We start from the raw sequence: 18,010 nt of genomic DNA, 5'->3' as shown, positions 1-18,010 counted from the left end.
TGTAGTATTAACATTGTACACTATTGCTCAATATTGTGCTTAGCAGTTCTTAATTCAGTTTCCAAATTCACTTCCCTTCAGCGATCAATGTGGATTGTGGAAAAAATTCTGTGTCTGTGCGATGGGCTGAAGCAAACTCCCAAGTGGACCTGTCCTTTCTTCGGCTGGGTGATTGTCCTCCATCCCAAGTTTCTGTGAAACTCGGAGGCTCTGAGGCAGTGTTCAATGCTGAATTTGGGGCCTGTGGTATCAGGAGGCTGGTGAGCTCAGAGATCTATACTGAATAACTTATTTTGCCATTTGACTGACTTCTGTGTTCTTGTGCGTGTAAACTGTTGGGTGGCAAATGCTGTCTGTTTCCCAAGAGAAACTAATGTCTCTTCAAGGGAATGCCAACTGTCCTCCATTGCGCTGTATTGAAATCTTGGGATGTTATTTCTTACTGGAGACATTTGAATGGTGTTTTGATTGATTACTTTCAAGGACTGGCACTTGTGATGACTCCATCTTCCCCTGCCTTCTCGAAAGATAATACAATTCTTACAATAATCACAAACTACTGTGATTGGTCTGCCCATATTAGCACTAAGCAAAGTAACTTGTACCATGTGACAATGCCACTTGTATTTTTCTTCAGTGGTGTGGATGAAAACAGGTTGCACTTAGGTAATTTTTTTTATACACATTGCATGCATGTTCTCTGTATGACTTGCCATCCACGTAATATCAACTGATATGATTACTGTTAATATCCAAGGAAACATCGTTATATAGATTTTTGCCATTTCTACTGCTCTTTCTCATGATATGAATGTGTGGCCTAGTTGACATTTTGCCATGTTTCTTTCCATTCTTAGGTGACAATGGATCAGATTGTTTTTCAGACGGAGATCACTTCCACCACTTCATCGAAAACGACACAGGTTTATTATCCTGTCTCCTGTGCTTATGAAAGGTGACATCTTTTTATACAAATGAAAGGCTTTTTTTTTTTTTTTTTTTTGTGATTTCTTTATTTATTAAACATTTTGTGTTTTTAACTATTTACAACAAAGCCCAAGATCACCCATAACCGTAAGACTAAATATAAATACATAGAATAGATAAATATGACAAGAAATTAAAAAATGAAAGGCTTTTTAAGACACAAGGGTTTGCATCTGCTCTGTTTTTAATATGACATGTTGTTGCTCTAAGGCCAGAAAACTGGGCACCTCCTTTGTATGATCCTCTGCACTTTCAAATACATGGCCAGGGAGATTTGACCTTCCATATGGCGTTCATGAAAGGTATGGGTGCAGTTTAAACCTATGCATTCTTGACTATTCTGCCCTGCAATGGTAGAATCTAGTAACTAAACATTTTTGTTAGAATTCAGTAATGAATTGAATGGGGCTTCTTAGACTTATTTTGAGCATAGTGAGTCAAACCTGATGGATGATACAATTTTATAATCCACATTTAGCTGGACAATCGACAAACCTTGAAGCCATTTGTCAGTTTCAGCATTATAGTTATTGCTTTTTGGCTTTGCATGGCAGTATTCCTCTGAACATCCTTGTAATTCAACTGATTGTAGATGATTTTAGTGGTGTGGCCACTTCCACAACATTTTCACTGGGCTCAATGATCCCAGTTGCTGCCTCAGTAGACCAGCAGTCCCATCAGCCATTAATGCTGCTCTTGGAAGAATGTGTGGCATCTACAACACCAGAGTTGGGTCCAGATTCTCATAGTTACCAACTCATCACCAATAAAGGGTATGTTCAGAGGCTAGGAGTGCTCTTTTCCACTCCAAGTCTGGCTATCTTTCTGAATTATCTGATTTATAATTGGTTTTTTTTTTAGGTGTCTGATAGATAGCAAAAAGTCTAGCTCAATGTTTCTGCCAAGAAGCCAATTGTCTGAGATCAGGCTAAATCTTCAAGCCTTCAAGTTTGCCACCGGAGAGGATGTGAGAACTAAATCCAGTGAACTTTAATGTTTTGCGTTTGTTAAATTTGACTTTTTTTTTTTTAAATGTATTATGCCATCCTAAGGTCTACATTCATTGCAAGATTGTGGCATGGGATCCAAGAGACCTGGATGGTGGCAAGAAAGCTTGTCAATATGACAAGTCCAGCTCCAGGTATAATCATAGGAGTCTGAATATTTTCCTGCCCTTTGTAACCATAATGAATGGTCCGGTTTCTTTTTGCAGATGGCTGCTTCTTGATGATCCTTCCCAGAGTTCTCTCTGCAGCTGCTGTGACACTAACTGTCGAGGAAGAAAGAAAAGGGGAATAACAGCTGGTGAATTAAGTAGATATTCCTCATTTTGCTTTATTCAAAACAACTGATGGTAATAGTATCTTGGATAAAAGGCAAAATGAAATCAGTTTTGCTTTACATTTGTATTTGGGTCCAAGTAAAGGTTGGTGTATTCTGTCAAATTCAGTAATGCACTGAAATCTTAACTGTGTAAACTGACCCTTTATCTACAGATTCCTCAATGATGACTTCTGTGCTTGGGCCACTGGTTATTACTGGAAACTGAGGGCTGGATTATATTATGGATCAAGGTTTGTAATTTATTTTTAACATTTTACTCTTTCTATTTATTTTCTCCAAGTCATTTCATGTTGAATTATTTTTAAAGGTTGGTGCCTCCAAGCCACTGGATTTGATTTGGAGATCCTACTCTACCTAAGCCTGCTAATCGTTTGTTTCATGGGATGAATAAACTTTATTATAAAGTGACTTGTTCTTTATTACATGCAGGGAATGTTGTGCTCACTTAAACAAATTTGTACACATTTTAATGTGAATTAATGCCTGACTGCAAATATGAATTGTAAGGTATGGCGGAGGATCAGTGGCCTTAACAGATTCACGAACAAACAAGAACGTACTGTTAAAAACTCCCCTAATTACTGAAATGGTGCCAACCAGCCTCCACAAGCACAATAAATGTATTGACAATGAACTATTGACAGAGAACCGCATGTGACATCCGCATGCTCACCACGTGCTTATCGTGTGGACAGGAAGGGGGAAACTTTGAACGTAAAAATGTGTGTGTGTGTGTTTTTCAGTTAAACACACAACTGCATATTGCTAATGAAATACGTGTAATCCCTGTATGTTGTGTATTTCTGAGGTATATCAAACTCGTTAGAACTGTTTCATTGTGTGTTTTAAACTCTGAGGCCTCATATTTAATAGCCTCAGTGTATATTCCCTTATTAAGTGTACCAAATATACTTTTCTTGGTATCAAATTAAACCTTACAATTTGGCCTAGCTAAATTCGAATATAAGATCTTAGTAGAATGATATTACGTTATGTTTTGCCATCTTTTGAGTCATTCAGCCCAAAATCTCTTACCGTCATAAACCCAGCCAGAAACATGCAAATGAGCATTGGCGAACAAAGGAATCATTCTCCTGCCCAGAGTAATGGAGGCCTTTACGACCTCCAAAGGAATGTTCAGAGAAGTGCTGACCCTCCCTTCATTCTCTTACTGAGAAAGAGAAATGAACCCTGTTAATCCTATATATATATTCTATATATCCATGTGATAAATATTGACATGTATCTAATGTGCCATCTCACATTTTCCCTTAAATGTGCTTGATCTATGTTTTCTTGCAAACTAATGGGTTAATGTTTCAGACTTTGCATACTATGGTTAACCAAAATCATATGTGTGGCATATTTGGTCTCTATAACTTGGTATTTTGAAGATTGAAATGACTGTGTACATGATATGTCGATAACAACAGCATATTAGTATTACCAGTATGTTTCCTATTTTCTTTCTTGCACATGCAATGGGCAATTTTACAACAAAGAGCAATAAACCAAATTCCGCCTAGAACTCAAACCCTTCTTATTGGTCGAGCCAATGAGAGGTGGGACCTGTTTCGAGGGTATAAAATTGCTGCGCCCACTTCCTCTATCCTCTCTCTTATCTCTTCAGCTCTGTTATGCTCCTCCGGCTTCCTGCCTTTCTGGTTCTCTGAGCCTTGTGCTCTCTCACTCTCTCGCTGAATGATGCCAAACTAAAGGCCCCAAGGACTCCCAAGCATGTGCCAGGCTACGGCCTCGACTGCCCATTCACCAAGATCCTCTGACTCTCACTGGTTCTCTCTCATCAAGACAACATCATCAAAGATCAACTGGAGCCTCAACAAATTGCATCAGGACAGTTTAATTCAAATGGGACATGCAAGTATCAAACTTAGTCTCATTATTTGATACATTAAGTATCCTTAACCCCTTTCTAAAAAGGGCGTGTCAGAACTAATATGATGGTTTGCTCAGGCTGTTGATCTGCTGAACTTCAAACAATGCTATAACTTCTTGCCTTCCTGTATTCTGCTTCAGCCCTCTTTCCCTTGGTAAACTGTATGAATGTATGTATATGTATGTTAGAGTAGTTTAAATGTTTAGTCTAGTTAATAAAGTCTTGTTCATGTCACATGTAAAGTTGTCTGTGTCTCAAGCTCATATCTAAAGTCACTAATCATAGATTTTGACTACTTGCTCTTAATACTTAGTAAGAAAGACATTTCCCATGCCCGGAAATGTACCTTTCTATTAATTAATTAATTAATAACCAATATTGAGTGTTCACGGGATGAACCGAGTATTTGGTTGTAATGTTAATGTAGCTACATCAAGTTAACCCGATTAACTGATCCAAATATTCATAATCGATTATAACAAGTTATGATTGATTATTAATATTTCATAGAACTGATTAAGCTACCTAATGGTGGAAGAATATAGAGCTGATTACGCTACATAATGGTGGAGAATGTCGGGCATGATTAAACAAAGGTTATGAGCTTGAACCACTGTCAACCTAAAAGTGTGCATTGAATAATTCCGGTCAGAATAGGACATGACATGCGAAGCGGCATTTGCTTCACTAGTTGCTGGCTTGTTTGGATCGCGGATAAAGTGATGGCTTGAATTGACATCTCTACTGTAATTGAAAGAGTCTTAACACATTTAAGCATATTTTCAAAAGGTATCAGTGTACGAGTAATATGATTTTAGCGAAGAAACCTAATTTCAGTATTAAAGTGTAAGTCTGTTTTGATGAAGGAATCTCAGCTCAGCGGCATGTAAACTGTACCAGAATTGATTGCTTAACCTGTTTCTGATGAAGAAATCTCAGTACAGTGTTATATAAATGTAGATTTAGGCGATGCTCCCCTTTTCACAGTATAAAGGCCTTACAAATTATAGTTAGATTGATGTCCTTCATCTAAACTTTATCTGTGCATCTAAAGGCTTAGCTTCCTGGTGATCAAAACTGTGTTTCACTCACTGAAACTCTGAAGTGCATTGGTTCCCATGACAGCGACTTGTCACAGGAAGTGCTCACTCCAGATAGCACGTGTTTCCTTCGACGCCATTTTGTAAACAAACCAGCCTAGGTGGCTAAGCTAACCCAACTTAGCAGCCCCTTAGCTTAGGCTAAGCTAACTAATAGCTTCAACAGTTAGCTGCTAGCATAATTTACATGAAGCCTTTATCTACAGCTTGTGTGCATGCAGAGTGAAGTGATCTAAACCATTTTCCTTTAACCCCATTTCTGGTTTCTGAATTCTCACTTTCTCTTTCCTTAACTTTAATTCTTCTCATCTAACTTCACCTGCACCTTTCAGGTGCATCCCTTACTGAGCAGCTGTTCAGCTAAATTTACAGTTACTTTGTTAATTAAATCTAAAAACTTAATTACATGTAAACTGTTTAGATAGAGAATAATTTTTATAGTTATTAGGAACTTTCAATGGCACGTTGACTAAACTTTATAGAGGGACAAACACATTGTGTGGTCTTGAACACATAACAGCTGTGACCAACTATAGAATGATGTCCAAAGCAAATCTAATTGTTAATCATAAGTGCTATTGATTATTGCCAATACAAGGTTATTCTGCTATTTTAATCACTTCTTCAAGTCTTTTTATTATTTTTACTAATAATAGAAGTCAGCTATTCATTTTCCCATTTAACCCTCTTGGTCTAGTGTGGTTTTATTTCCCCATAAAACTGCAAAAGTAACTAGACATACTTTTCTTCTCGATTTTGTGTTTATTTGCAACAAGTTGCTTAAATTTTATGAGCCAGCTACACTAGTAATCTAGGCGATTTCTATGGCATAATTTTGAGCACCACTAATAGACACAATCTAATAGGAAAGCTCTTTTCTTCCTCTTTCTTTCTCCTCTTCATGTGTTCAAAGATCAAGCCTGTTGTATGCTATCAGTAAGTGCTGATAAATAATTTGACCCAAAGAAACATCTTAAGTCATTTATTAAATCTAGGCTTACGCTCTTTTAGCAAAGCCACTCAGATCCACACAAATCTGAGCATCCTGCTATTTGCAGCTAAGATAGTAATAATCAGGAACACATTTCAATTGTTAACCACACCTAGCAAAACCTAGCTGTACATTATACACCTTGCTGTCTCACTTTGCCTTTAGCTCCAAATTCTGTTTGATCTTGCATTAGTCTCTTGCCCTTACTCTCACCAGAAGTGTGCCAAAATGTTGCAGATGCTCAGCCTAACTGCCCAGATGGCAGGCCAAAAGGACTGGCTAGGTGTTTTGAGAACACCCTTTTATCCATGGCTGCTGGCGACCTTCAGCAACAGAACAAAAAGCAACTGGAAAGCGAGGGAAAAGAACTAATGACAGGCGACTCAAACCAGAGGTATGAGCACAAATATCTGACTGAGGTTATCGTCCTGGCCCACAACCTCACAGGTTTGAAACAGGAGGTAAACAACCTCAAGCGCCAGATCACTGAGTCCCAAGCAGACTGACACATGCTAAAACCGCATAGACCAGCTAGAGATGGAGGCTCAGGACAGACACAAGGACCCTGGCAGAAGGGAGTCACAGGAGGTAATCCACAGACTTCAAGCGGCTCTGACAGCTGCTAAACAACAAGAGCAGTTGGAAAAGACAGCTAGAGAGCACCTGGAAAAGGTACTTTTTCACAAAGATTCACTGTTAAAAACAGCAAATTCTGAACTCTTGGACAAAGATGCCAGAATCATGGCCTGTGAAGGTCAACTGAATGTGTCCAGAGCTGAAGTTAAAGTGCTGACTCAGCAGCTGGACAACACCAAAGATGAACTTGACATGGTCCAGCGAGAACTGAGACACTCTTACCTGCTGCAAAAGGAACCACAGCAGGAGAGACATCTCACTCCCCACTTGCAATCAGCAGAGAAACCTCCCCAGCCAAGCACAGATTTACAAAGGGGAGACAAACCCCACTGCTTAACACGTCATCGGACAGTTTCCTTAAAGCTTCTGCAGCAGCGGAAGGAAAAGGATTGATTCAGGCGAATCTTGAAGCGACGCGTGTAGCGACACTCAAAGACCTCAACCGAATGGCCAGACATATCCCTGCATTTACACCAGAGCTTGCAGGAGACCACGGCGTCCACGCTTACCTGCGAGACATTGACTTTCACCTGCAGTCTTTGATGAGTGTGAACCATCAAGATAGACTCCATCTGATCTGGATCACGTCCAGCCCAGAGTTGCGGCGCTTTCTGGCTCGACAGCCAGAAAACATCCAGTCTAACTACCAGCAGCTGAAACAAGCCATCATAAGGGAATTCTCAGAGTCTAAAAACGGACTGATCGCTGCCCTAGACACCAAACAGGGTCGGCATGAAACTCCCTATGTTTACTACCACAGACTCAGGCGAGGCTTGCTCGGGCTCACTAACAAACCTGGGATGGAGGAGGACACCAGCTTCAAGAGCCTTTTCCTCCGAAACCTCCATCCTATGGTAAGTCACCATTTAGGCATTATGGCCTGCCCCACACAATGCCTATCCAACAACTGCGTGACCTGACACAGAAGGCCTTTAACAAACACAAGGCCTCACCCAGCAAACACCACAGGGCGTCCCACAGCAGTCTACAACAACATCCTCCTGTACACCTTTCAAACAGGTGCCAAACAGAGGCTGCACAAAGACAGCTAAAGCGCCTGTTACTGAGTTACAAGAGCTGCTAGCACTAGCAAAGAGCTCCTGGAACAGAACTCCCCTGAGGAGTACTGGGAAGAACAAACCTCTGACTCTTGCCCAACACCACTCAGGCAAGCTCAAGTCAGCACTGCTGCCAGAGCAGAGTAACACTGCAGACTTCAGACACCTGGTGACTGGGTGCCGAACCAAGGCTGAGCGGCCACCTGCTGCCCTTTTGCTACCAGTACTAGGTCAGTCTGAAACTCTCTCCACACTACACAATGCCCATAACCACTCCCTGCAGCCACAAACAAGCACCTGCCTCAAACGAACTGACTTCATAATGACAGGTGACACACTGTCAAGGCACCTGCTGCCTCTGCACCTGCTGCAGAGACCTGGATGTGGCTACTGTCTACATCACCCACCGTGGAACAACCACCTGCTACAAAACCCTCATGATTCACCTGCCATCCGCCATTGTGATGATTGTAGATCCGATGATGTCTCCAACAGGGACACCACCTGGCGAAAAAGGGGACTGTAAGGTATGGCGGAGGATCAGTGGCCTTAACAGATTCACGAACAAACAAGAACTTACTGTTAAAACCCCCTAATTACTGAAATAAGCCAACCAGCCTCCACAAGCACAATAAATGTATTGACAAAGAGACAATGAACTATTGACAGAGAACGCATGTGACATCGCATGCTCACCGCGTGCTTATCGTGTGGACAGGAAGGAAACTTTGAGCGTAAAAATGTGTGTGTGTGTGTGTGTTTTCAGTTAAACACAGAACTGCATATTGCTAATGAAATACGTGTAATCCCTGTATGTTGTGTATTTCTGAGGTATATCAAACTTCGTTAGAACTGTTTCAGTTGTGTGTTTTTAAACTCTGAGGCCTCATATTTAATAGCCTCAGTGTATATTCCCTTATTAAGTGTACCAAATATACTTTTCTTGGTATCAAATTAAACCTTACAATTTGGCCTAGCTAAATTCGAATATAAGATCTTCAGTAGAATGATATTACGTTATGTTTTGCCATCTTTTGAGTCATTCAGCCCAAAATCTCTTACCGTCATAAACCCAGCCAGAAACATGCAAATGAGCGTGGCCGGAACAAAGGAATCATTCTCCTGCCCAGAGTAATGGAGGCCTTTACGACCTCCAAAGGAATGTTCAGAGAAGTGCTGACCCTCCCTTCATTCTCTTACTGAGAAGAGAAATGAACCCTGTTAATCCTATATATATATTCTATATATCCATGTGATAAATATTGACATGTATCTAATGTGCCATCTCACATTTTCCCTTAAATGTGCTTGATCTATGTTTTCTTGCAAACTAATGGGTTAATGTTTCAGACTTTGCATACTATGGTTAACCAAAATCATATGTGTGGCATATTTGGTCTCTATAACTTGGTATTTTGAAGATTGAAATGACTGTGTACATGATATGTCGATAACAACAGCATATTAGTATTACCAGTATGTTTCCTATTTTCTTTCTTGCACATGCAATGGGCAATTTTACAACAAGAGCAATAAACCAAATTCCGCCTAGAACTCAAACCCTTCTTATTGGTCGAGCCAATGAGAGGTGGGACCTGTTTCCGAGGGTATAAAATTGCTGCGCCCACTTCCTCTATCCTCTCTCTTATCTCTTCAGCTCTGTTATGCTCCTCCGGCTTCCTGCCTTTCTGGTTCTCTGAGCCTTGTGCTCTCTCACTCTCTCGCTGAATGATGCCAAACTAAAGGCCCCAAGGACTCCCAAGCATGTGCCAGGCTACGGCCTCGACTGCCCATTCACCAAGATCCTCTGACTCTCACTGGTTCTCTCTCATCAAGACAACATCATCAAAGATCAACTGGAGCCTCAACAAATTGCATCAGGACAGTTTAATTCAAATGGGACATGCAAGTATCAAACTTAGTCTCATTATTTGATACATTAAGTATCCTTAACCCCTTTCTAAAAGGAGTGTCAGAACTAATATGATGGTTTGCTCAGGCTGTTGATCTGCTGAACTTCAAACAATGCTATAACTTCTTGCCTTCCTGTATTCTGCTTCAGCCCTCTTTCCCTTGGTAAACTGTATGAATGTATGTATATGTATGTTAGAGTAGTTTAAATGTTTAGTCTAGTTAATAAAGTCTTGTTCATGTCACATGTAAAGTTGTCTGTGTCTCAAGCTCATATCTAAAGTCACTAATCATAGATTTTGACTACTTGCTCTTAATACTTAGTAAGAAAGACATTTCCCATGCCCGGAAATGTACCTTTCTATTAATTAATTAATTAATAACCAATATTGAGTGTTCACGGGATGAACCGAGTATTTGGTTGTAATGTTAATGTAGCTACATCAAGTTAACCCGATTAACTGATCCAAATATTCATAATTGATTATAACAAGTTATGATTGATTATTAATATTTCATAGAGCTGATTCGCTACCTAATGGTGGAAGAATATAGAGCTGATTCGCTACAGAATCCATTGGATGGCTTTGTGAATTTGGGTGACGGTGCTTTTTGTGAGAAGCCCCAGAAATTTACCGGGGAGGGGGAAATCATACTTTAGCTCTGGTGTGTATGGTAGTTTATCTATTGTAGTCATGTAGTTTGAATGCTTTTGAGGTGCTCAAAAACATTTATTACAAAACCTCAATAGTTTGAACTAGTGGCTCAATATTTAGCAATGAATGTGACTTGTTTATGAAATAAATTATACTTTGTCATCTAGCCCATGTACCTTTTTCATCCTAATACCAGGCTGGCCAGTCCAAATATAATATGAATTTGAAATTAGAAGTTTTCTCTTATGCTTCTTTTGAAAGCTACATTTGCTTCCTGTACTATTATACTTGACCCAGAGTCAAGCCTATACACAAGTGGAATCAAAATATGACCTTTTATATACTGTCAGAAATTGAGTGCAGTTCGATGTGGTGTAGTGACCTATTTCCTACTGAAACCGGACGTGGGTGTGGGACATCTTGAATGACGTGTCTTATTTGTATTTTAAATGGCCAATAGGCTTTAGTTTAGTTTCTACCATGCTGCTTTCCACCAGAGCTGCCTACCTGGGAAATTTGAGATGCAATCTCAGTACTGTCCAGCTTTTCCAAAGACTTGAGACCTGAACGATGATTTAACTGAAAACAATAATCAATAACAAGCCCACAAACCTGTGCAGCAAATCGCAGTATTTGCTTACCACGAGGCTGGAGCTGTGGTGCAACTCCAATACAGGTGTATTAGAAACAAGCGAGTAAACTATACTAGTCATGCTTTGAATCACTTGAGTTGTACATCCTGAGAAACCTCTGGCTGCACAAAAAAAAAAAAAAAAAAATTAAACCGTGAGTGCTTCAGATGGCTGAAAGATAAACATGTAAGACAGAAGTCCCATTCGACGGCATGATCCGCACCAGTTAGAACAGTCAGACATTATGAACAGTTTTAAGGGGAGGGTGTTTCTGCATTCTAGTGAACTTGGGAAGCTTTTACTTCTGAGACAGGCATTCAAGTGGGAAACAAAATGCAGAAGAAGCCAAATTTGAACAAATACACAATGAATGATGGCAAAAGCACTTGTCGTACCATTTGAATAAGCAAATTAATACACTTGCATCACTCATTCACGACATGTATAATTTAATGCATGATATCTAACAAATGCATTTTCTTAAGCTGTGACTCATTAGTAAGGTTGCCACTTGTCCCATTAAATATGGGATCGTCCCATATTTAAAGATAAAATGTGTCCTGTATCAATTAAATATGGAAGTGATTTTTACTGTATTTAAGCTGGTCAGGTAGCGTCATGAAAAAATTGTACCTGATTGCTTTTATTTTTTTTTTTCCTACCCAATTTGGAATCCCCACTTTCAAAAGTCCTTGGGGTGGCGTAGTGACTCGCCTCAATCGGGGTGGTGGAGGATCAATCTCATTTGCGTCCGAGACCATCAATCTGTGCGTCTTATGTGGCATGTTGAGCGTGTTACCACAGAGACAGCATGTGTGGAGGCTTCATGTACACCTTGCCGCACACCCCACCGAGACCGAACCACATTATAGCGACCACAAGGAGGTTACCACATGCAGGGGCGTCGGACTGGGGGGGTAAAGGTTACTGAGTACCCAGGGCCCGAGGCAGGGGGGGCCCCTTAGAAGTCAGTTTTCTATACATACATATTTGGTACGGGGGCCCAGCAAGATGGTTTGTACCCAGGGCCCAAAATTTGGTGCTACGCCCCTGACCACATGTGATTCTACCCTCCTTCGCAACCGGGCCTTAGGAGACCTGGCTGGAGTCATATGCCCTGAACTTTATCCCCACTTTAACTTGCACATTCTTCTTTTGTTTTTGGCAATTCGCATTCTTCATGCATATCACCACCTACTGGACAGCGAGGAGAATTTATAGAACAAAACAAAAAAAAAGACTTAAATATTGGTTGTAAGTGCTTCTGAAGATATGGATTTAACCACTGGGGTCTTATGGATTATATGTCCTTTATGTGCTTTTTGGAGCTAAAAATGTTGGCACACATTCACTTGCATGGTTTGGACCTACAGAGCTGAAATATAGTCCTTTCAAGCTTTTTGTGTCCTATTCAAGGCAAGAGTCTGAGCTTAAAAGAGAGAACTAAGAACTCAAGCAACCACTTTCTCAGAGAAGGGTGAGAATTTCTTTGAATTTATGACCCACTATTGCCTTTTTAAATGTAATATCTTTTTAAACAATATTGCATTTCTTCCCCTGCAAAGACATCTCCTGGGATGTATCAGATTAATGGGTAAATATAGATAATTGTCTTTGTGTGCATAGATGTATGACATACTTTGTTTTATATAGTATTATATAATACACAGTGTAAGTTCACAGAGCACTCTTTCCATGCGTAGAGGTACTCCCAAGAATGATACTTCCTGTGGCGGTCACATCACCAGACAAGTTTCGTAGCTTAAATGAAACGCTGTAAAGCTTTATATATATATATATTGTGTTCTCATATTACCATCACATTTCCACAGTCACACCTTGCTCTAGACCTATCAGGTAAATTGTATTTTATAATCTCAATTATTTTACACCGTATAATTGCCTTTTCTTCACTTTAAAAAAAATAAATAACAATTTTGTCACAAGTTCGAGTGATACTTTGGAGAGGTTTAGGCATTCCAGACTTGGCATGGCAGTGAGTTAACTTCTTTACCATACTATTTATGTAGTTGGCAGTTATTTGTCAGTTACAAAACCATATGGAAATTAGCAGTTCTTTTGTGACTGTGTGGTTGTGTCTCATTTTGTTGTCCTAGACTCCCCCTGGTTCATCCATCTCTATGGTAAGCCTAAGTTCAGTACATGAACATCATTTCAGTAAGTGATGTATTTCTAACAGTTTATTACGGTGGCGCAATGCTGCCACATACTTTTTTTTACTAGGTTATATTGTATTGTATCTTGTTAATTTTGGAAATAAGATATTATCAAGTTAAAATGACAGTGTAGTGGGCACATTAATCAGAAGGTCGCTATTCGCTATCTGACTATTAATCAGAAGGTCGCTGGTTCGATCCCCACAGCCACCACCATTGTGTCCTTGAGCAAGGCACTTAACTCCAGGTTGCTCAGGGGGGATTGTCCCTGTAATAAGTGCACTGTAAGTCACTTAGGATAAGAGCATCTGCCAAATGCATAAATGTAAAAATGTAATAAGATATTATGTATAAAAAAAAAAAACTACATCTTTTCTCATTATAATGAGATGTCATAAAAACAAAATTCTGTTATTTTAGTAAGATGTTTTGAGCATCTGACAATTATATACAGGCTACATGTAATGCAATCTGAGCAATTTTCCATTCTTTGTCATTTCCACAAGGGTGTTGCACAAAGGATTTGATGCATGAATCCATAACTTGTCTTACAAATGTTTACTTTTTCTTTATCTTGTTACATTATAAGAAAAATCAAACTCAAAAACGTCTTTACTCCTATTCATATTCCAAAAACATGAATTCTAACCTTTTTTCACGGTCAGAAGACTGTCTAGCACCAACCCTTCCTTGTTCCTTAATCTTCAAAATTGTTACGAATACGTAACACGCATAAACTAGTCAAAGTCACATGATACAAAGCACATAACAAATATACATTTATCAAAAAACATAATCGCTCTTAAAATATGGAAACATATTACTAATTTCTTAATGTTGTTTATGGCTCTAACACTACATATCACTTTTCATGTCCCAGCCCACCTGTGCTAGCAGTACAGTTTAGGCTAATCAGTCAATTAATCCTACATGTAAAATTGTTCTATTTTGTATAATTTTAAGTCAGCATCGATCCTTTTTTTTTTCTTTTTTTTTTCTCTGGAATCGCAAGGTTTCAGAGGAAAATTTGAAGTAAAATTAAGCTGGACCAGGCCTATGTTTTCTTAACCATGTAAGTCTAAACAGCAGGCCAAGACTTATTGGAGTGTTTGCAAAAAGGATGATAATTTATTTTATATTGAATTTAATATAAATCGGTGGTTCCCATCCATGGGGATGGGGCCTACTAGGGGCACTCAGCAAATTTACTAGGGGGCCTCAAGATGACTACAAATTATTAAAAATAAGTTTTATTAAAATATTATAATTTTATTTAAATGCTGATATTATTGAATATCATGATGTAGGCCTATAACAAATCCTGCAAAACGTCTAAAATCATGAAATTAATAATGATAAGCATTTTAAATGGGGCTGTCGGACGATTAAAATGTTTAATTGCAATTAATCAAAAATGTTTTGTAGTTAATCGTGATTAATCACAGATCTTGAAAATGCTGAACTTTGACACATTACAGTATATACTTATTTTCCTGTCAAAATGAATTTATTTCCATCTTATTACAAAACAATATATAACAATATAACTTTTTAGTTAGTCTTTAGACTAGTCTTGCATATTTAGTTCACCCCAAAATGGGCCAATAGTATTTTGCATACTGTCACTTAACTTCTGCTGCTTGACTTCACGGAGTAAGGATCAGGTGTAGATTTTGCAATCAATACTGGCCCAAACACTATAGGAAGAGACAACTACGTAATTATGAATTTTGTGTCAACTATTCCTTATTCCATCCACACATGAAAATTGGACAACTATTCTCTAACCTTGCAGGTAGTCTACGGTAGTCTTTAATGGGTGTTTTTAGGGTATATTTGCATTTATTCACATGCGATTGCAGTGTTTCCCACAGAATTTTGAGAGACTATGGGGGGGTGGACCTCCGGCCCTCTAGGGGGGTTCCATGGTTGTAAGAGAATTTTGTACATTTTAAAATTAAATACTTCCATCTGGTGCACTTTGAGCGCAAAATAAAGAGGCTAGTGTTGTGCTCTTGTAAACAGTGTTGTGCTCTTATAGCTGCAGTAGGCAAATTTGAAATAAATTGAATTGAGAAACAGCGCCCACAATTCTTCCCCATATACATGATGCTCTTCACCCCCAGCCAGGGTTTAATTGACTGCTGTTCACAAGCCGAGCCAAGGCCTGCCTCGCCAACAGCGATTGGCTAAAATTTGCTGGATTGACACTACCCGACCCACGTTTTTCACTCGCTAGAGTCTGTGGTGCTAACTAATCTCTCACAGGTCCTCATTTAACAAGACACCATGTTTACTACTGTAGCTTTAACAATTTCATGCGCTAACCATTCTGAAAAGCAGGGTAAAAAAACTAGGGATTTCAGTTTCAGCTTTTTATCTTATAACGTTACCTCAGACTGCTAACGATAGCTAACTAGTGAAAGCATAAGCAGTGTAACGTTATGCCAATTAATCTAGTAACGCTAAAGTTAATTTAGGTTAATCATCATGATGCTAACTTCGGCAGTAATATTATCTGTTTGCTCTTGTACACTGATGATGATAAATTGTGTCGAGTAGTGTAAATGCAGTGGATACATTTAATGTTAGTTAACAACCCTCTATGATCATGTTGGAGAAAAAAAATCGTCATTGGATAGTACACTTTTGTTTTTACTCACCAGACGTTTGACCTCATGTAAGCACAATGTAACTAAACAATATATTAAGCAAACAGAGAGGGGGCCTCTTCATATATATTAACACATTATAGTATATTGTATTTTTTGTTTGATTTTTGCTTTATGATTTTAATCACATTTTAGCTTTTTTTAACATTTTAAAATGTCACATTCTATTAATTTTTTTGATGTCATGAAATACAATTTTTACTAATGAGACAAGCTGTTGTCACTGTTTGAAATTTCATACATATTATTAACAAAATTCACAAGGTGGGAACCTAATAATGTAAATTGGGGCAGACAATTAATTGTCAAACAAATAATTGCGATTATGATTAATTGCCTGTTTTAGGTGTTTCACGAATATGACTATTAATTACCATACAAACTCACTATGACCAAGCCAACTAGTATAGCTATTATATTATATTGTATTGTGCGATAGTAAAATATTTCTGCCTTAAATTCTTCACTTTCGCACATTATTTTAAGGCTCTCTGATTAACTCACAAGCCCTTATTTCTCATGAAGGAAGACTTTGAGATTGTGTTTCTTGTATTTGACCATCTCCACAGAAATAGAGCAGGACATCTCTTCTGTCTCACTGCTGCACTGCGTGAATAAACCCCATTTGCATTACATGGCCGTTAATTGAAACTGGAGTCCTTGGCGTTCACAAAATTAACGTTTATACCTTGTTTATTTTGCACGTCAGTGATTCATCTTCACAACTCAATAGAGACAGAGCGCAACGCGTCATAATCTGAAGACCACGCCCACCGGGGGACAATCCAACTGTCTCCATTGACTTTGCATTGCGAGAGGCTGCCTCCTTGTCATTTATGGCATATAACAAACGACAGAAAAATGCCTAAAAGCTGCTGTGTGACAAGGTGTACAGCAAACAAGCTAAAAAAAAAAAAAACTAAATATATTTTTTTATATCATGAATTTGGCTAAGGTGTACTGGCTAATTTATGACTTCAACTGTAGCCTATGTTTAAATTGCAATTCCACTTTGAAGATTAAGCAGATACAATCAAGTTGTGCTTATGTGTGTACTTTAAACTCAAGTAACAACCTTGCTAGTATTGCAAAATGCTTCAAAGCTGTTGCATGTAAAGCTGTTGGGGAGGGGGAGGGTGAGGTGAGCAAAGTAAATTACCAACATTATGACTCATAGTGCCTTTAATTTGCACCTCTTGTAATTACAGAAAGTGAACTGATAGGAACATTACAAACCTTTTTCAAATTAAATAATGCCAATATAATTTTACCCATTGAAAAGATGATGCAATAGACTTCCATCTTTTGGGTGATGTGTTGCAGTAATTGTAAAGTGGCTTTCTAATGCCCTGTATTAAACTGCTACAAATGACTAATGGACATTTCTTGGCCATGGTGACTGGAGTGTAGGTATAGCCAAAAACTGGGGGTTTTACGTAGGGACCTAAAAAGCAGGGAAGATAAACAGTCAAATTACTTTGTTTAAACAAACTGCAAAATGATTTAGTTTTTTTTTTCATTTTGATAAATGCATAAAACATGTTACCTTGTGGGGGTGTTAACTGAGCTGGGTGACCCTTAAGATAAGAGAACATAATAAGCATATAATGTCTTTAAACAAATTAGAGTGATTGTTATGCACCTTGAATAACACCATGGTTACTTTATACAAGCAAATAATATCTGAGAGATATGATAAACTACTGTGGCACAATGCTGCTACGTACAACATCTTTTCTCATTATAACGAGATGCCATAAAAATGACATCTTTTCTCATAATAATGGAATATGTCATAAAACAACATCAATTTTTCAGTCCAAAAATTCTTTTAAGATTTCAATTTAATAACTAAATTAAATCAAACTGATGAGTAATTTTTAATAAAATGAAATAAAAAATGAAATAAATCTTAAAAATAGGCAAAAATATTTTTTTAATGTGTAGGT

The 18,010-nt window shown here is 38.5% G+C and overlaps 1 protein-coding gene across 1 annotated transcript; it reads left to right on the top strand.

Moving 5' to 3' along the window:
* Positions 1-863: 863 nt before the first annotated feature.
* zp3f.1 (zona pellucida glycoprotein 3f, tandem duplicate 1) lies at positions 864-2,536 on the top strand. Its single transcript, XM_052134954.1, has 7 exons — positions 864-955; positions 1,198-1,289; positions 1,580-1,760; positions 1,849-1,954; positions 2,040-2,128; positions 2,201-2,292; positions 2,484-2,536. The coding sequence occupies exons 1-7, from the start codon at positions 864-866 to the stop codon at positions 2,534-2,536; spliced, it is 705 nt and encodes a 234-aa protein (XP_051990914.1).
* Positions 2,537-18,010: the final 15,474 nt, after the last annotated feature.

This window comes from Xyrauchen texanus, chromosome 9 (genome assembly GCF_025860055.1).
Source record: "Xyrauchen texanus isolate HMW12.3.18 chromosome 9, RBS_HiC_50CHRs, whole genome shotgun sequence".
NCBI lineage: Eukaryota > Metazoa > Chordata > Actinopteri > Cypriniformes > Catostomidae > Xyrauchen > Xyrauchen texanus.
This window is presented reverse-complemented; position numbering and strand designations above follow the sequence as displayed.

Coding starts and splice junctions, on each gene's coding strand:
- zp3f.1 (XM_052134954.1), top strand. CDS start 864: ATGGATCAGATTGTTTTTCAGACGGAGATCACTTCCACCACTTCATCG. Junction 1,955..2,039: donor AGTTTGCCACCGGAGAGGAT/GTGAGAACTAAA, acceptor TGCCATCCTAAG/GTCTACATTCATTGCAAGAT. Junction 2,129..2,200: donor TATGACAAGTCCAGCTCCAG/GTATAATCATAG, acceptor TTCTTTTTGCAG/ATGGCTGCTTCTTGATGATC.